Source organism: Haemaphysalis longicornis, unplaced genomic scaffold (assembly GCF_048455015.1).
Source record: "Haemaphysalis longicornis isolate Haplotype H1 unplaced genomic scaffold, Haemaphysalis longicornis Haplotype H1 scaffold_3, whole genome shotgun sequence".
Lineage (NCBI taxonomy): Eukaryota > Metazoa > Arthropoda > Arachnida > Ixodida > Ixodidae > Haemaphysalis > Haemaphysalis longicornis.
In genome coordinates, this window is record NW_027526335.1 from 12,392,832 (window position 1) to 12,413,199 (window position 20,368).

General features: G+C 48.7%; 1 protein-coding gene across 1 annotated transcript in view; it reads left to right on the top strand.

The window, feature by feature from the left end:
* LOC144173979 (phospholipid-transporting ATPase ABCA3-like) overlaps positions 1-20,212 on the top strand; it is a 43,285-nt gene extending 23,073 nt beyond the window's left edge. Inside the window, exons 12-20 of the mRNA XM_077702371.1 lie at positions 1,118-1,272; positions 1,789-2,005; positions 2,290-2,526; positions 5,149-5,323; positions 5,941-6,066; positions 8,398-8,561; positions 10,815-10,935; positions 15,665-15,912; positions 19,966-20,212. Coding sequence (XP_077558497.1) covers positions 1,118-1,272; positions 1,789-2,005; positions 2,290-2,526; positions 5,149-5,323; positions 5,941-6,066; positions 8,398-8,561; positions 10,815-10,935; positions 15,665-15,912; positions 19,966-20,199 — 1,677 coding nt within the window. The 3' untranslated portion in view covers positions 20,200-20,212. The remainder of the gene's footprint in view (positions 1-1,117; positions 1,273-1,788; positions 2,006-2,289; positions 2,527-5,148; positions 5,324-5,940; positions 6,067-8,397; positions 8,562-10,814; positions 10,936-15,664; positions 15,913-19,965) is intronic.
* Positions 20,213-20,368: the final 156 nt, after the last annotated feature.

Sequence of the window (20,368 nt, forward strand, 5' to 3'; positions counted from 1 at the left end):
GAGATCTTCGGCCTCACGAAAGAAATCGTTGTACAGTTGTTCCCGACAGCGTGACGTTGGTTGCACAATGTCCCAATAGAGATGGGACCTCGGCAGCCACCCGGCAGAATTGGCAACAGGTATATATAGTTACAAATTAAGCGAACATATTACGGAATTCTACCCAGTGTTTGTGCAACGTTCATATTCAAAAAGACCTTGCTGTATACGTACACTATCACGTTACTGAAATTCTACGAAATTTGGTTTGAGGGGTGAACGAAGTTGCTGAAGATGCTATGTTTTTGCCCCGTAGGGCAGTTTAAAACGTTCAAAACAAGAATTCACTTACTCTGAAATTCCAAGCATTAGACAAAGTCGCTGGTCGCAATCGTGGGCCAAGCAGTACCTGATTGAACTCTTTATTTACCCGTGAAATCTCAGCTTTAGCATCAGTTCCGCGCACCTCATATCATGGGCGTCGGAAGGATTTTGTCTTGAGGAAGAGGGGCAAAGTTGCATCGCGGGGTAGAGAAAGGGGGTGATGGGAGGGGGCGGGCGCTGGTGTGGCTTGTGGGGTAAGGGAACGTAAGTGCCCCTTTTGCACCCCCTGCCGACGCCCATGCCGTATGTTTTTACCGCGTACCATTCTTTGCCGAGCACCCCCACAATCAGTACAGACGTCCAGGAGGGGGCGGGCGGGCCTTCCAGGAGGGGGCGGGCCTTCAGCCGGTTACCTGCCACCACCATTTGGACTTCGATTCTCCTCGAGACACTTTCTCAAAATAGTCTCTCTCTCTCTCTCTCTCTCTCTCTCTCTCTCTCTCTCTCTCTCTCTCTCTCTCTCTCTCTCTCTCTCTCTCTCTCTCTCTCTCTCTCTCTCTCTCTCTCTCTCTCTCTCTCTCTCTCTCTCTCTCTCTCACACACACAAAAATGCAGATAACGCGGAAGTTCCACCTGTAACCGTTATAATAGGATAAATGGAGATAATTGGTCGGGCAGGACTTGGAAAAACAAAAAAATTGGCTGTAAAGAACTTACACTCAAGAGAAGCAGTTCTCTGAATTTCTGCAGAATTTTTTTCTCCCTCGCAATTGCTTCACGAGTGCGCACTACAGCGTACCGAACACCGTTGCAGGTCCTTCTGTTGTTTGTGTTCATCAACCAGACGCTCATCTCCCGGATTATGATCTACTCCGGCCCTCTGGAGTACTCGCTGCTCAAGATATTCGGCCACACAGTCGCCTTTTTCACCGCGGACGAGAACATGAAAGTCGATCAAGAATACAAGAGGTATACCCACGTGTAGCACAACGTCTGTCGGGAAACACTCCGATGGTGTTTATAACAAAATGCGTTACTCTTCCGATGATGGCTATACGCACAGGAAACTCAGCAGCTATACAAAGAGCCTCCCACAAATAATAAATACAATCCAGTGGTCTATACATAGGGATCCAGACGATGTTACTGCCAGAGTGTCAGAACCGGAACCGAACCGGAACCGAATTTGAACCGAAAACTGGGGTCTAATCGGTATTTGTAGTAGAACCGAACGAGACTTGAAGCGTTTTTTTTCCGCCTTGAATTTCTCAATGAAATACGCACAAGATTAAGTCACGCCACAAAGAGCCACGTTGAAAAAAAAAGTCGAGACCCGAGACAACACTCGCACGCACACGCGGTGGACTGATTGCGTTGGTTAGCCGCTGTCGGTTTTCGCCAAGGGTATACGCTTCGGCTGTAATGTAATTTTGTGCGTAGGAGCCCTGTGGCCCAAATGTGCGCGTGTGCCACCACCGCTTTTAGGTACCTGACCGAGGAGGAAGGTGCTGATGTGCGGGACCTGGGCAGTGACGATCCGAGCGAGTGGATGCAGGACGTGGCGCAGAGCAACTACCGGCGCTACCGGGCCCGCTACGTCATCGGGGCCGAGTTCCGCTCCATTACGAACGTCTCGCAGCTGCCTGCTGGCGCCGTCGTCCCTGCCGACCACACCATCGAGGATGGCGACGAGGTCACCGAGGTGCGCTCTCACTGCAGCCATTACGCACGCTACCGACGAATCACTGCGAGTTACGTTGTGCCTAGTTTTCACACCCTTCTTCGCGGAAGCCACCTTATAGAAGTGACTAACTACGTGACCAGCTACAGTTCATAATCAATTCCTTTCAGGACACCCACTCACTCTTAGCATCAACAGTGACGACCAATCAAGCCAGGCGACATCTGCTTACTCAGATTGTGCCAGCGTGGACGCACGCAGCCTCCCGATTTCAGGTGCCAGCCAGCTTTGTGCGTGCGGCGCAGGTGACCGCGTGGCACAGTGCGTATTCGCCCCACTCCATGGCGGTGTCCGTGGTGGCGGCGTCACGCGCCTTCCTCCCCGGGTGGCGGCTGCGCGTGGTGAACCACCCGCTGCCCAGGGAAAACCCCAAGCCGGAGCCGAACCCCGTGATCGTAATCATGACGCGCCTTATGTGCGCCGTCTTCATCCCCGTCGGACTCGCCTTCCTCGCGGCCACCTACGTGCTCTTCCCTGTGCAGGTGCGCGCACGCATGCCCCTTCTTCACCCCGCATGACATTGTTACACACCATGCTCTGCGAGCAACTACGCGTTTTCGAGTGCAAGCACAGCGCTCCTTTACGCCGGTTTCATAAATTGACGTCTGCTCCCTTTTTCTTTATTGAGCGGATTATGCTCTGCACGCCGTGGCACGTAACCACGGAAATAATTAGACACTAGTGGAATACAGTCACATTATTGTGAAACAAGTTTTGTACAGTGAAGTTTCCATGGAAAGGACCCAGCAGATCGTCTCCAGTGACAGACGAGGGTAGACGAACATTTTTAACGTATGAAAAACTTTATAAAGAACTCCAGAGCCCTTCGACCCAAAAAGAGGTACGTTCAGCGAAGCTGGCGCTCTGGTGGGACTTTCTATGTTGGGGTTTAGCAAGATTGGGGATTTGGTATGTTGAATTATGAGAACAGTGGCGCGATTTCTAGGTCACGGACAAAGGGCACGCACGATTGGTGGGTAGAGACAATGACGTTTTATTGTAGCGTGGCTACGCCAAACAGGGAGCAGGCTCTAGTGCGCCGGTCAGGTTCCCGCCGAAGAGCGCGCTGCATTGCGCAATTTCAGGGTGCAGAGAGAGGCCGCGCATAGAAAGGAGTACACTCGAATCGCGAAAAAGGATACAGGTGTCGACAGCCCTTGTCAGACAGTTTCGGGCACCTTACCTCCACCTACCCCTTCCCAAGAACCTCGTAGCACAGCATAGCGGCGGCGATGGAGAAAAATTCACGTGAATCATGACGAGTGGGCGAAGCACTGATGATCGTTCTTATCGTAAATCACCCGTGGCATTGCCCACTCGCGCATGTAAATGAGTGACAATGCGTGTGCACAGTATATACAATTCCAATGCAATCCAACCCTATACAATTCAATTTATTCCAATCCAAACCAATCCAATCCAATCTAATCCAAATCCAATCCAATCCATTTCAATCCATTCCATTTCAACCCAATCCAATCCAATCCAATCCAATGCTCCTCGCGCATGCGAAACACTGTGCCAAGACCCGGATAGAACGAGGTCCTAAGGTGCTTCACCCCTAAAAGTATGAAGTGGAGCTTAACCACCCTCCCTCTGTAGATGACTATGCTTCACCGTGCAACTTATAATGTGAAAAAGCCAACTTACAAAAACGAAGCTTTAAAAGTTGGCTCCACCTCTAAACACAAATGGGTGGCTCGAAAGACACTTCTCAGGGACAATATAGTAAGGTTGTTCATTTTCGGAATTTTTTTTTCTTTCAAAATCGGGGGGTAAAAATCAGGTGGTATTGTTCGAAATGATATTCGGGAAGAAATCGGGTTTTTTTGTCAAACCATTCCGAAATTCTGCTTTTTTCGGCTTAAATCGATGATGTACTAAGGTTGTTTTAATAACTCGGTTTATTTTAGGGGGTATCACGAGCTTTTTGACTCTAACGCGTTCAAATTGATGTTTATTTCAAGCTGGTAGTCGGAGTGACTTCACGGTTTTCTTCACAATTCTCTCGGAAATCTGGCCTTTGTTGGGAAATGAATAAATAGTGACAGTAAACAGCATCGATAACTTCCAACAAATGAAACATTCTATTCACGAAAACCTGCTCATCGATTGTTCCCCCATCCTTGTTTACATACATTATTGTGATCTGATTGCGCAACTTGCCGCTCTTCATTCGAGGCCTGTCCGATCGCTCAACGTATCTCAACTGGGAGAAGGTTCTCGAAACAACAGTTTCCTTTAGCAAGGCACAACGCTGGGCCCCCTCGATTATAAGTCCCGGATCGTCCGCGGACTGCCCGTTGCGCGATCCGGCGCTCGATTTTCCCATGTATTCCTATGGGGCTTCCGGTCCGACCGCAGTCCTCGGACTGCCCGCGGACCATCAAGGACTGGTAAATCGAGGATGCCCAATGTCAGGGTAGCATTTGTCAGCTTGAGGTTACGGGTGGTAGAGTCATTCCAATACTCAATGAGTTCGGAAGGTGTGTTTGTGGGGCTTGCTTCCAGCAGGTACTGGTGAGAACGGCGGAACGTCAAACCGCAATTGTGCAGATCGCTCCTTTGAAGAGGTCCATTCGGGGAGAAATTGGGTTTCTCCCGAATCTCCTTTAACATGTTCGGGGTGTAAAAACCGCGTAAAATCGTGTTTTACCCGAAAACGAACAACCTTAAATATAAGCCGCCTTGTGTCAAAATATGGAGGCCCTTTAGAGGCGCCGCGGGCCGCTGGTGCTATGCATAATTCGGGGAAAAGGCGGCGAGGGTGGACAGGGTTATAAAGTGGGGCTGAAGCATACTCCGTCCACAGATGGTCAAGCTTCACTGTGCAACCCTCAGTGAGGGAAAGCCTTCTTACGGGTACCAAACTCACACCTCGAGTTTTTTTTTTTTTTTTTTTTTTTGTGGTATAGTTGGTTTCACATCTAAACATTAATATTTTGCTAGAAAGACCAATTTCAGGGGCAACCTAAGCCTTTTTATGATCCCATCGTGCCCACGACTCTACGAGCAACCATTACGAATGCATATCCGCACGACGCCCATGTTCCCGGTGTGCGGGTCGGAAGCGTGTTGTCGCTGCTTTGGCCAACGCCGTGCAGGAGCGTGTGAGGAACGTGAAGCTCCTGCAGCTGCTGTCCGGCACGAGTCCGGCCGTCTTCTGGGGTACGTCGTTCGTGGTGGACTTGGCGCTGCAGGCGTTCTGCTCGCTCGTGCTGCTGCTGCCCTTCGTCCTGCTGGATCGGCACGGCCTTTACTCGGACTTCCCCACGCTCGGTGAACCGTCCCACTTGGCTATAGCATGCTTGCCTCGGACGCTGTTATGCAGTCCCGGCCGCGATCGAGTGTTTTCTTTACCATTGAATACGGCAAGAGTTTGTTGCCACGCATACAGTCTTTGTCAAAAGTTCCTAGGCCAGAGGGACTTTGGCCGCAGCAACTGGTGGTGGTGGCGTTGGTGGTGGTGATTTATTAAGAAAGGAGACTCAACGGGGAGTTCACCCTTATACAAACCAGTCCAGGGAAGAGGAGGGGGGTTTCAAAGGATGGGAAGAGAAGGAAGAGGAGAGAGGGAGGAGAACAACTGCGCCCCGCATACTGCGTCGCCTCTCTCGCCTTCCCTCGCACGCGCGCGCTAGTTCCAGGGGTAACGGGAAGAAGGGAACGTGCATCGCTCTCACTCTCCATCGTTGCTTGGAGATCTGCTTCGAATCACTTGTATCTGCCAATGGTGGATGTCAACTCTGGCGTGTACACTTGCCGCTGGAATGTTCTGAAAGCGCCTGGGATTTTGCACGGATGAATGAAGCACCGGAGTTAAAGCCTTTTTTTTTTTTCAGCGCAAAACCGAGGCAGTAGAGTACGTAGGTAGCATCTGTGACCTCCCTGTACAGGCTCCATCTTCACTCTGACGCTGAGCTACGGCTTCTCTTCAATACCCCTTGCCTACGTGGTCTCCCTTCTCTGCGACCAACCGTCGACAGGATACGTGACGATCGCCAGCATCAGCATTGTGGCCGGTAAGTTTGGTCACACTAGCAAGCAACGCGCGACACTGCTTGGGGTACGCGAAAGCTGAATGGTTTTGTGAGGAGCGTTAAGTTGTAAGCACGGTATATTCCTCCACCGTGGTTGTAAATCACATCTTTTTTTTTGCACCGCAGCCGCCAGTCTACGGCTTGTGCTAACGCAACAATAACTGCACGGAAGTGGACTAGATCTCGCGCAGTTTACCACAATCGAGAGTGTCAATTAAATTTAGATTTAAGTTGGGACACTTCATCAGGTGACATAACCTATAAATCGTTTAAATTAGTTTTCGTGTTACCTTTTCTTCTCTGCTATGGGTGCCTACCAGTCCACTCATCATGGAATGGCACATAAGACGGTCGATCGCAGCGTAAACAATCATTTACGGCATCGTTTATTCGGGTCAGTTTCGGTATCGACAAAACGAACGCCGAGAGGCCGCCATGACAGGGGGGCGCTCGTGACGTCACCATTCTTGTCGCACCTCTGCCGATCTGGACGCGCGCGCGAGCGAGAGCACGTGCGCTTTTAGACCAGCCAGCGCCTCGGCTACATCACGGGAGCCCCGACGTCGGCAGTTTGGGGCAAGTAGCAAATGATGTCATGCTGGCCCACTCTGTGCTTTCTCGTGCGGGCAAATATTAAAACGAATTTATAATATATTATACAGGACGGCTACTGTTGACACTTTCTGGGAGCTATCTCCTGATAAAAAGGAAGCATTTTACATAGTAATCTCAGCTTTGACATTTTGTGTCATTACTCCTTTAAGGCCCTGTATTTTAAGGCGGCTCCATTTATTGAGCTACCCCTGTTATTCTGCATCAGGGTTTTGGATCTTAAAGCCGGGCATGTAAAAAAAAAAAATAGAAAAAACTGGGATTCCTCTGGTCCTGCATTTTTACTGGTCCAAGTTCGGTAGGAAGAAAAGCAGAGGGCTTCAGTAGTTCAAAAGTGGTCAGCCTGAAGCCGGGTTGTCCCACCTTGATGAGGTCCGTTCCGACAACTTCTCCTGGGGGTGGCTCTAACGCCGACTGTGACGAGGACGTGGCCATCTCATTGCCATGCCCCACTTGAGTTGATGTGCGCCTTGTGCCCCTCTCCTGTTGAGCAGGCTACATGAGAGCACTTGGTGCGGAGTTACCCTTTCCTGCCAAGCCTACGCCTCGTGTGCCTGCCTTCTGCGGCCCGCCCCCCGGCCGTCCTCCATACTTCTTCGCATGGATGCAGGGTCCGCATCATGGCCCCGTGTTCCAATTTTTTAGCACCTGCCGCGGTGGCTCAGTGGCTAAGGCGTTGTGCTGCTGAGCACGAGGACGCGGGTTCCATTCCCGGCCGTGCAGGCCGCTTTTGTGATGGAGGCGAGAAGCAAGAACGCCCGTGTGTACGAGGTTTCGGCGCACGTCAAAGATCCCCAGGTGGTCAAAATTAATCCGGAGCCCTCCACAACGTAGCGCCTGATCGCCTGCGTTGCGTCGGCGCGTTAAACCCTACAATCAATCAATCAATCAATCAATCAATCAATCAATCAATCAATCAATCAATCAATCAATCAATCAATCAATCAATCAATCAATCAATCAATCAATCAATCAAATTTTTAGCGAATCTGGAGTGTATGTGTAATGTAGTTTTCTATGTGCTGGATAGCAAACTTCTTCAGTAAAAAAGGGGAAGTCTTTTAGGCCCCTACTTTTCACAGCAAGCCCAGCACTTATTCGTGTAAACAATGTAATACATTGCGATTCCACTGAAATCGCCATTGCGATTACATTCTTTCTCCAATGCGACCTCGCATCATATTCTTTCTCCAGTGTGCCCGTGCGCGTGTGTCCGCACTTCATGCGCACACACGCGCACGGTTAGGAAGTCATCTGCTTTCATCTCGAGCCTCTCAGAAATGCTGTCAACACAGACTAAGAGACAATCTACAAACCTGAAAATCGTAACTGGTGTTAGTTCAAGGGCGGTCTTGTCCCATCGTCAAGTGTTAAATCATTGAGGATGGAAGCGATACAGGTCCATATAAGCACATTCCAGACTTTCAAGACTCACTGGTTATCACGCAGGACAAAATATGTCTAATATAAAACAATAAGAGCTTTAAATATGACAGGAAGAAGGTAATGCGTGCTTTAAGACGATAACGCCGTACTCGTGTAGCGTCGTTACGTCAGCTAGTGAATAGTTTCCCAACTTCAATTTACGCCCCCAGATATGGCAAACTGCGCGACACCGAGTGCAGATGGTAATACCATTACCGAGTTTGTTTTTCCCGCCCCTGTACCACGCACGTGACGCCACGACTCTCGTGCCCACAGGTATGATACTGAACGTGAGCATGACACTGCTGTACCTGCTGCCGGTGTTGACTGACCCTCCGAGCAACGAGACCAGGGACACGTCGGGCTTGGACGCCGCGCTGTGGGTCTTTAGGGGCATACCCTGCTTCTCCCTCGCCTGGGGAGTCTCCAATTGCCTACAGGTGGGCGTGCGAGTGCGCCGCCGAGCCGAAGAGGCTTCACTAAAAAGAGTAAAAGCAAGGTGGCCTATAGCCGGCATTCATTGAAAAGTTTAGCTGTCAATTCCTTCGTTTGGCAACACTGAAATGGCCACGGACATGGCCGAAGCGCCACGGACATAGCGCGGCTTGCGCCACTCCGGCCGCATGTCGAAGAAAAATATAACACCGGCGTGCGTTGCCTGCTCCGTTTCAACCCGATTCTCAATGGTGGTGTCACCAGAGTTGCCATTAATCACACTCACATTGGAGTTGAGGCATTACTTTGCGTTCGGCGGGCTAGAGCTTGGAATGTCCAACCCATATCATGCGCTAAGCACGGACAAGTACCGCCATCTCGCGGAGCCCAACGTAACCTGTGACGGCGCACTCACATGGTTGCCTGCATGCGTGCCTCGCTATTGAATACAGACCCGCCACGGTGGCTCAGTGGCTAAGGCGTTGCACTGCTGAGCACGAGGTCGCGGGTTCGATTCCCGGCCGTGGCGGCCACTTTTCTGATGGAGGCGAAAAGCAAAAATGCCCGTGTGTACGAGATTTCGGCGCACGTTAAAGATCCCCAGGTGGTCAAAATTAATCCGGAGCCCTCCACTACGGCGCGCCTCATCGCCTGCGTTGCGTCGGCGCGTTACACCCTACGATCAATCAATCAGCTATTCAATACAGGCTATATTGGTAGATGAACACAAATATACCACTCGCAGCGGCAGATGTTGCTTATTTGCATAGAAAGTGCGAAAACTGCGAAAAGAGGTATCGATGCCCTATGCACTTTCTCTTTCTAGAATGTCTGCCCTTCATACGTTGACATTCGACCCCTTACGTAGCTACTGGTATGTGCCAGTGCTGAAAACAGAGGTTCCGTTGTGGAGCCCGCTTTAAAGGGGCCGTGAAGACAAAATAAAACGTTGTTCTGTTTGAAAGAACTAGAATTTGATGGCTCACTCAGATGCATTACATCTACGAAAGACGCTTTTTATAAAAAAAACGCAAGAAATATTGAACAACTTTCAAAGTTTGCGCCATAGTGACGTAATACGGGCAGGAGTGCGCGTTAGCGAACGCGCACTGCTGTCCGTATTACGCAACTCCTGTCCATATTACGTCAATGCTTGCATTGAAGTGATACGATATAACGGAACTAAAGACTAAACTACAATTTCCCAGCCATGTTTTTGGCGGTGGCCTAGGTTGGCGGCCGCTAATCACACGAACCAGATTTTGTGACGTCATAAAAAAATTCCCCGAAGGTGGCCAGGGATTCGCAACTGTTAAATATCTTTTCTTTAATATCTCGATTATTTGTTCGAAGTTGGCGATAAAATTCGTAGTGTTGTTATAGGTTACAAAACAGCCTTTTTAATAAACCGAACTTGTATTTGTCTTCATGGCTCCTTTAAGCCTGATTAATGCCCTTGTGATTATAAAGAATTGCGGAAAAGCTAGGTTTTCATCATGCAGAAAAGGGATACAAGTCTGTAAAGGAAAGTTTGGCATCCACCTAAATGCAGCCATACGGCTACAAAGGAAAGCTATACAGCTTTCTCAGCAACTTTCTCATAAACAGCTTTCTCACAAACTTTCCATTACAGAAACTTACTCCACCTTGGGGATTTCCCCTAAATCTGGTCGATTAACACCTGTCCTTCTCTTCGAGTTGTTGATGAATTCGCTTTCGCGCTACTAACGACTAGCCTCCTGGTTAGCTCAGTTGGTAGAGCGACTGCTCCGGTTAAGCAGTGGTCCCGGGCTCGAATCCTGGACCAGGACAAATTTTTTTTCAACTGCGAAGTTTCTGAGAAAGCTGTATAGCTTTCCTTTGTAGCCGTATGGCTGCATTTAGGTGCATGTCAAACTTTCCTTTACAGAAACTTACTCCACCTTGGGGATTTCCCCTAAATCTGGTCGATTAATACCGGGATACAAGTCTGGGGAAATTTTGGAGTGAGAGATATTTACGGTAAAACGACTGAAAAAGAAACATTAATAAGGGTCAATCTTTCGAAATACTTCTAGTACTGCGGTAATTAATATTTGTTGTTCGTTCTTGTGGCAAATATTTTTTTTTCTATTCTATTGATTGCGGCTACAACTGAAACTGAAACTCATCGATGCGTCCCAGTTTCCGCTTGTTTTGGAGGTTTGTTTCCATGCTTGTGAAATTTCCAGCGTGTTGAATGTCATACCAAAGTATCTAAACACCTGTTTCTCTTGCAGATTTCAGAAGAAACCATAATGTGCCGCTACATGTCTACTTTCGACCGTCTGGTGTTTTGCAAGAACCTTATATTGACAAAAATCCCGGATCACCTTAATCATTTTATTGAATGCTGCCCAGGTAAAGCCCCTAGCATCTATTCTTTCAATTCCCACATGCGACTTCGTTGGCTTCAGTTTGTGCGAAATGGGCACTCTGCTTGTCTTATCACCCTAACAGGAAAAATTACGCCCATCTTCCCGCGAGGGAACCCTGGTGTGATGCGACGCATCGGGGGGTTCAATTGGTGTTTCCGTTGGGTTGATTCTTTAAATCGGGTGAATCGTGTTGTGACGCGGAGTCGAACGAGAGGGAGCGCTGACTGAACCGCCGCAGCGCGCTACCCGCTTTATATTCACAGCGCCTGAAGGAGAGGAGACAGCTGAGGAGAGTCGCGCATGCGCGCACTTGCGCGACGGGAGCGGAGCGAAGCGAGCGAAGCGCGCGCACGCAGCTGTTGTTTATGATAATGAGACGGCGTGAGAGTGTTGCGCACAGCTGTCGGAGAGAAGAGCGGAGGAGAGTCGCGCATGCGCAGGTGGCGTGCGGACGCCGCCGACGCCGACGCCGACGCAGGAGGGACATGCCTCAGAGCAAGGGATGCGTCGCATCTAATAACGCCCCTCATTACCCCGTTATAATGTTAGGGAACGGGACAGTCATGCCTTGACCGGCGGATAGCGAAAGCTGCTCCATTTCCCTTTCAAGCACTCTCGACTATTATTCTTAAAAAGTTAAAGCTTAATCGTGATAGCATACGCTTTCGGGAGACAGAATCAAGTAATTGCGTGAGCAATAGATGGGACACGTAGGGCACGTCGGCAAAAGTTTCGCGGAGCTCTGTTCGTTTCCCCATCGCTCAGCCAATAGAGCGAGCGATGCAGGAGTGCGAACGGCTGAGTGGGGATATTGCGTCGAGAGATCTGCCTTCGCAGCACTGGTGACGTTACCATGGCAACAACAAAAGTCAAACTGCGGCTGCCAGCAGCCTGTGCCTTTATACGGGTCTTGCGACTCCCGCCACCACTTGCAGGCGTGGTAGAATCGGTTCTGCAGCCATTGCTCGCGGCAAAAGAGGAAGAATGAAAAGAAAAAGCCTATACTTGAGAGCAACAAAAAAATTGGCCGCGTATCTGCTCCTTTCGTTGCAAATGCCGTCAAAAGACGATAGTCTTTATCGGCTTTTGCGAAGTAAATGCCTCCCTTCGCTTTCCCGCTCACCTCTCATGTTGTTCCTCTTGCGTCGCGCTCCTCCCAAGGTAAAGACGCCAAAGGTTTGCTTAAATCATTTTAAATTTTCCGCGTTCCACTGCTCCAAACCGGGTGTCTCGATGCGAACGCTGCCGTACGGCGAAGACGTGCGTTAATCGAGGCGCCCTACTTCAGCGTTTATAGAACCGCGTTTCCCTACTCCACGGGCGTTGCAAGCAGAACGTGGAACCTATCTAGTGAACCTTGCGTAACTGTTGCCGGTTGATTTCTTAAAATGGCGCCAGAAGCTATAGTGGCGCGGGCGACAGCAGGCGATGGCGGAGGGAATTCTTTTTCTGCAGTTGATGAAGTATTTAATTTCGCAAATTCAAGCATGTTTGATTTTTTTTATAAAGGAACACTGCAAATATCACTTCTGTATTGATTTGTTGTCTCATAATTGCGTAATGTCTTGTTCTTCTTCAACAATGTTGACAAGTATGAACATTACACCGGACATAGACGGGTAGATTTAGCTGTGACTATATAAGACTATTGCGCAGGCATTGTTTTACTTTGGCCGGGTGGCTGAATCGGGTCACAGACAGACAGACGGACAGACAGACATACAGACAGACCAAAATTTCTGGGTTTAAGTAGCCCAAGAAAGACTATCGTCTTTAAAAACGAAAGGAAGCCAGTGCCGCCGTTATAGCGAGCAAACGCGGCCACTGAGATAGTTCGAGCGCTAAGGTGCGTGCGAGAAACGGCGCGTTGCGGACTTCTGAGCCAGAGCAAGGCGCGCGCATCAAGCCAGCCTCAATTTAACGAGGGAGAATGATGAGATGGTCATGCATCCTTTAATATCCACCAGTGGATCGTCTTGCTTGTTTTAATGCCAGAAACTGCCGGAAGTTTCACGCCATGCCCCTGTTTGCTGCGCCGGCATTACTTCCCTGCTCATAGCGCCCTCCCCCCCAACAAGCTAACCAGCCAGACACACCCGTTTACTCCTGATGCTTGAAGATTCTTTCAAAGAAATCTTAGGAGCAAGCATCCATTTAACAGTACAACCTGCAAAATGTTTTCTGTCTTTCGTGTGAAGGTACTATCACTAACAAGAATGTGAGGCTGAAGCTGACCCTTGACGTAAAAAGACCTAGTAGCTGGCTAGCTGGTTCATGATCGTCGAAAATAACACTTCAACTGCGCGATTAGACGGGGACAGAGACAGATGTCTCACAGTACAAGCACTGTACTGTTGCACTTCTGTCTCTGTCCTTGTCTAATCCAATCGCGCAGGTAAAGTGCCATTGACTTTGCGATATCAGAAAAACACTGCGTATTTGATCGATTTATTTATTTATTTATTTATTTATTTATTTATTTATTGATTGATTGATTGATTGATTGATTGATTGATTGATTGATCGATCGATTGATTGATTGATTGATTGATTGATTGATTGATTGATTGATTGATTGATTGATTGATTGATTGATTGATTGATTGATTGATTGATTGATTGTAGGGTTTAACGCGCCGACTTAACGCAGGCGATGAGGCGCGCCGTAGTGGAGAGCTTTGGATTAATTTTGACCACCTGGGAATCTTTAACGTGCGCCGAAATCTCGTACATACGGGCGTTTTTTGCTTTGCGCCTCCATCAGAAAAGTGGCCGCCGCGGCCGAGAAGCGGACCCACGTCCACTGCGTATTTGAGGAGGAGGAGGAGGAGATAGCCTTTATTACATTAGGGAGACGCTAGGTCAAGTGGGGGAAGCGTATTTGAGAAAACCATTGGCCTTCACTTGTAAATATGGACGAGCTTACCTGAACAGTTGGCAGTTATTCCGCAACCATTACACGAAACTCATTCTAGAATAATTTGTATGCGCAATATTTTGGAGCTAACGAATTAATTGCCAGCCCAGAACGCGATCCGTTTCCTAGAATTTATGGTCAAAGGTACATAAACTGGTGCAATAAAAACACCGCGAGAAATGCTTGTGTCGTTCTTTGAGTCCACCCCGGCGTCATAACTGAAGGTTTAAAGAAAGGAAAACGCGGACTGTCCAGTTCTCGTGCAGTGTTTTATAAGCAGCGAACTTTGTACTCCGTGAGTACCCTGCATCGATCACACGAGAGGATTGCATAAGAATCGCCAGGGCCGCAGTGTTGTTGTCGTTTTTCGATTTAGAAGGACACGGGCAAGGAAGGATGCATTGCGAATGCTATTGCGCCCGGTCATGGAATGCACCTGCATATGACGCAGTGCGGGTAAGAGAGTATGGGGGAGAGATAGAAGACAATAAAGGGGAGGTAGCTGGTCCGTAGGGCCGCCTTGGCGGTGCCCCTCTCCATAGTGCAAACGCAGCGCCACCAGGGGGCACATGCGAGCGAAGCGAGCCCCGCAAAGAGTGAGCCGCGTTTCAAAGATTCACGATCCCTTCCGCGAGAAAGTGGAGACAAGCGCGAGAGCTTTCTCACACCAAAGCTGCGTCACAGGTCCGTCAAAACCTTCCCGAAAAGTGCGTTCAAACTTCGCTGAAAGTGCACGTCCAATAGATCGTCTAACCTCCGAAGACCCCAAATCGCAAACGAAGAACGAACCCATGCTACAAGTTTTCGCACACTAAGTAAGCGCGTCTACAAGCGATCTAAATGCATACCGATTCGTGGTTTATGAAATAAAGGTATACTATCGCATACTCCTCCTTCATGGTCGATGGGTGTATTGTCCTATCTAGAACCGTTCCTTTTTGGAGATTTTCAAGTAACGGTTTTTGACGCAATAGAAGCCCGGTTTCAGTCAGGCACGCGCCGTGTGTCAAGAGCTTTTCGGTCGATCAACCGGTCTATGGAGAAATGAATTAGTTTTTTTGACAGGACACCATCGGTCCCATTAAGAAAGCTTTCGCTTTAAGGAAATAACTCATGCGGCCCACTTCGCTTCTAGATGAATCAGCGTGAAGATGCTGTCGTATCGTCACGCCTTCGAAACATGACACTTTCAGCGCAGTTCTACGGCAGTGCCCGTTCTCCTCTGATCCGAGTCCTCCATAATGTAACCTAAAGCTTTCAAGGACTGTCTTCAATTTCTTAAAAGAAGTAATCCACGGATTCAAGTTTTACTCTTTTTTTTTCTTTCCTTTCGTCAATTCATCGACCACTTTAGTGTTCATAACCAATGTAACGTCTGTGACTGGTTCAGATCTGCCAAAAAATTCTCTGTCCATTTCCGATTGTTTATTTCAAATGACTTGTTTTAAGAAAAGTTCATTGCTCCCAACTTGTATTAAGAAAAGGTCATTGCTCCCAAATAAATTACACAAATACCGAATGTTTAAGTGAAATTCAAAGCATTTCATCAGCGCTACTGTTGGAACTAATTGCTATTTACTATATTATTTTGCCACTATGGTCTGTCCTCTTAAAAATACAACCTTGTATTCCCATTCTATAGCTTGCTTTTGAATGTTTACTTTCTGTTATAGCGATTCTTAGTTACCCCCCCCCCCCCCCGCAAACACACACACACCTACAACAATGTCGATCTATAAAGCCTGTAAGTATAAATTAGCGATACGACCCAACAAATGACGACCCTTTTGGGCAGAGACGTGCCGCGACTGCATCTTGTCCAAGCGCTACCTCTCGTGGGACAAGATGAGCGCCGGCCGCGACGTCTGCGTCATGATGCTCGTCGGGTTCGCGCTCCTGTGCCTGGTCGTGCTGGTCGACTCCGGCAAGGCGTCCGTGGCGTACTGGCGAACACGCTGCGCCAAGAGCCCTGCAGGTGGAACGGGGACAAACGAAGAACGGGCACGCCTTGCCAGACTCCTTTCGGATGGTCGCACCGAACAGGTAAGACGGCCGTGCATGCCCACCAAACGCGTCGTCCAAATGATTCAGCCCCGCAAAATTCCCACCGATACTACTAAGACCACCCCTCGGAGCATAAGAGGCCGCAACTTCATGCCTTGTTTATTGGCGCAGAATTACTTTTTTCAAGGGCGGGTCAATGGCTTAAGTGCCGAAATGGCCAACACGCAGTGCTCAATGTGTTTCATATGATTTTAATTGAGACTTCTCTTCCTTTTACCTCGTCTCCCAATAATCACGCAGGGCTTCAGGTCTAGTTCGAAATAAAGCCATTCATTAATTCTTCTCTTTTAACGCGGGGCATTATTTTTGGGAAGGTCTATTTCTAGTTTCTAATGCAGCGTGAGCTGTGTTTTAGGGGCGAAGCACGTTAGGGGCTTGGGCTGTTGGCGGCTTCCGTGGTGGTGGTCGTCGTAATCGTCGTCTCATGTAGTCATGGCACTAAAACACCGGGAAACTCGTTTACGCCTCGCGTTAGAACGTAACGCGTAGTAAAAAAACACCGGGACACTCGTTTACACCTCGCGCTGGAGCGCTTCGTTCTAAGACAAGAGACTTTTACAGCAAAACTCACTGTATATATACCTCTATCCCCCAACGGTTTCATCTCCGTTGGTAAAAATGCCAAGGTACCAAACATACACTCATACACTGCATGCTTCACCCCTCTCCAGGTTTCACGTTAGTGAAGATGGCCTGGAATTTTTTATGTTAATAAATATGATTGTTTTGGTATGCTACAAATCATCAGGTATATTTATATGACAATTACGTTTAAAGTATTTTTACATTTGTTGCAAATCCATGTTAATAAGAAATATACGCCTTGCATACCTATATTATTAAAAATAATGATAAAAGCCCCGTATTTGCGTCTAGACGTTAAATGCGCAAACACGCGCTTCCTGCAGGCCTAGAAGCGGCGAAGGAGTAGTCTCTATATTGTTTAACGCCGGCCTGTTCTCAATGGAAGAGTCGCAGTTAATTAACCGCGTGTACTTTAATTATGGTGTTTGCGTGACTGTTTACAAGAAATATACTGTCGCCCCACAAAGTCAAGCCATATTTCGCGCGAAGGTGCTTTTTCTCATTTCTGCTGTCATTGATTACCTAATTTTTTCCTTGGCTTTGATACACGCGTGACGCGAATCTTCAACATTTGGGAATATAGGCTCACGTGTCAAAATGAAAGCCATGCGGTGATTGCGAGTGGTATCGCTCGATAGGGTTTGGTTACGCAGGGTAGCAGCCGACACGTTCCGAAGGCACTGCCTGCAGCGCCACACGCCGGCTATTCTGGGTGTGGCCTAGCAGGGTGTTCTCTTTCTCGCGCGGAATTTTCTCTCCCTATCACCTTGACTGCGAGGCTTCCAGCCCTGACCGAACGACGGTGCCTAGTAACGCTTGCCTAGAAACACCAACAACGTGCTGTAGACCGAGTGCGTCGCGTACGAAGCGCGCTCACTCGCTTGCTTCCTTGCTTTTAGGGGCAAAGCATTTTAGGGGCTCGGGCTGTCGACGTCTCCTGTCGTCTCATGTAGTCACGGTACTAAAACACTGGGGCACTCGTTTTCGAACACCTCTCTCTAGAACGCATGCTGCGGCGTGTGACACGAAGACAACTTACGGCCAGTCTGTCTCTCATTTAATTGCTTAAATACGGTTCAACGCAAGAGAGGGCGCCACCGCCTCAGCAAGCGCACGATTGCCCCTCCCACCGGCGCTTCTCCGGCGGCCAATCGGCGCGCTCCGTGTCAAGAGAGAGACTTACAATCCTTGAATACACTTATACACTGCGTGCTTAGTCCCTCCCCATGCTTCACGTTAGTGGAGATGGCCCGGCATTTTTTTTAAATGCAGAGCATTTCAGTAACTCACGATGTCACCCGCGTTGACGTCCGTAGTCCGCAGCGCAGAACCTCTCCCTACTATATAAAAAAATACTATCCGGCGCCCGGTTTCGATCCCTCGACCCTGCGGGCGGAACGCAATGTACATGGTGCTCTACCCACTGCGCCACAAAGCCGACAAAGAATGGGACACTACGAACGCGCCTTATATCGTTGACTCATTCAAATTACTGCTGACGAGCGCTCTCTCGTCAGCAGTTGCCACAAGTGCAACAACATTAACGTAACGTAAACTACTTAACGTCGTGCGCCCCCGGAAATGCTCTGCATTTGATCGTGCCCCTCGCGAGGGGGATGTTTCACTGCGTCTTCTCTCGGTCGCGGGACCCGTGGCGCCATCTGGCGGAGGCGCGGCACAACTCGTAGCACTTTCTTTGAAAAAGCGCCTCGAAAACGCGGCAATTTTTTTTTTCTTTCACGTACCATCAGCTTCGTACCCGCTCGCGCACTTTCCCCTCCAGACAATTGAACATTATCACGCTGTATGTAACAACAGGGGAAATGAATGAGCACCAATGTAGCAATGGTCTGTTGCTGCTGAAAGCGCGAGCGTAGTGCAAGCTGACCAAACGAAATGTCATTCTCGGCAGCGTGGAGAGGATATAAAACGACTTTTCCCTTGCCTAGCCGCGACTTTATTGGAGCAATCAGGCTGCAGGAGTGCTCCACTGCGCAACAGCGAAAGCCCACACCCGATGTGGGCAAACTTTTTGCATTTCATATTTTTGTTCAAAAGGTCCAACACCTGCAAATTGTTAATACTTGACAAGTGTGACCGCAGGAGCTGCTCAGTGGCTAAGCCGTTTGCTGCTGACCATAAGTAGCCTCAATCTCCCTTCCCCACGACCGTTTTTCTGAAGTACATGGAAATCGGGAACGTCCGTGTATCGAGATTTTGATCTACGTTTAATATCACCAGCTGGTTAAAATAAGTCTGCTAGCCTGCAACATAAGTTGCGCCTCGGAGCAGAGATATAGCACGGGGCATCAAATGCGCCAGTTTTTTTGTGTGTGTGTTTACACGGAAAACGACAAAAAATAAAAGGCGAATCACGTTGTTTTAAAACATTACGCAAAAAGTAAATAAAACCGAATAAGTAAAAATAAACACCAAAACGTGGATATTGCTCTATACTTTTCTTTGCCCTGCCTTTCACAACCAAACTTTCATCAATGCGAAGGAAGTGAGTTCCGTGGTTCATTTATAGGGCAGTACAGCGGACAAGTTCTGTTTTTTACAGATACAAATAACAACAGGTATGTCAGGAAAAACTGTTAAGGTACGCACTTAATCCCTTGGCAAGAAACTGCGATCCTCGACCTTGTCTTGGAAGCAGAAACAGTAATAAAGCAGATGACACATACAGAAAGGCAGTCCGGTACCTCACATTGTCCCATTCGTCGAGCGATCATTTTTTCTGCATGTTCTGCAGTTTTGTCTCTTTCAGATCTGCTTTTTTTTTTTTGCTTTATCCATTGGTGCGGACCGTTGTGCCCGCTCGCGTGACGCTCCTCGCTGTGCGGCTCCTTCATTTGGTGAATACTGTTCTCTCACTCACCGCGCATGTTTTTTTTCCATTGTTTTGTCATATTTCCATAGATTTTTTGCTTTCACTGGTAAGAGCCTGCCGGGTAGCCACATAGCGAAATATATTTTAACTTGCTGGTAATTATCTCCGAAGCTGCAACGAATTCCCCCAATTTTGCGCATTCCCGTGGCTTCAACCTGCTCATAAATCAGGCTACGGAGGCCTACTTAGAAGACAAGATGCGTTTGTGCGACGACGTAGGTGATGAGCATGCGCTGTTGGCTGTTATTCCCAACTTCATCGCGCCAACGAGGGTGACAATGAAGACGAAATGAACGCAGACTCTGCGTCCTCTATTTCTTCCTGACCTTATCTTTCGTTCTACAGTTATCTTTCAGTCTGAACGCTAGCCCTCATTGCAACCACGTTGACTTCACCCGTGGGAATTTTCGGAGGCTAATTGAACCATGTCGTTCTGCATATATTCCCTGGCAGTCGGTACACGAGAGCCAAGGTTCTCACTTGACGCACGCGTCAAGCACGTCAGGTTCGGAAGCCTGCCAAGATGCTGCATTGACGGCCGCCAATGAACGCAGGCCGCCCTGGTCGTGGACAATCTCAGCAAGCATTACGGCCGCCTGCAGGCCGTGCGCGGCATCTCGTTCACAGTGCGCAAGCACGAGTGCTTCGGCCTGCTGGGCATGAACGGCGCCGGCAAGACGACCACGTTCCGCATGCTGGCCGGAGACCTGGCGCCCACGGCCGGCAACGCCTACATCGACGACGTCGATCTCGTCGGCAATAAAGGAAAGGCAAGCGCCTGGAACTAAACCACTACCACAGACATCAATATGCATCAGCGTAAAAAGGAGTTATTTTTCTCGTTTGCTGGCCCAGGTGCAAACGTGTGTTGTTTTCTTGTTGAACCAGAAATTTCCTCCAGCTAGAAATATTCTAGCTAGAAATAGCAGTATTTTTAGCGGGAAATTCGGTTTCGAG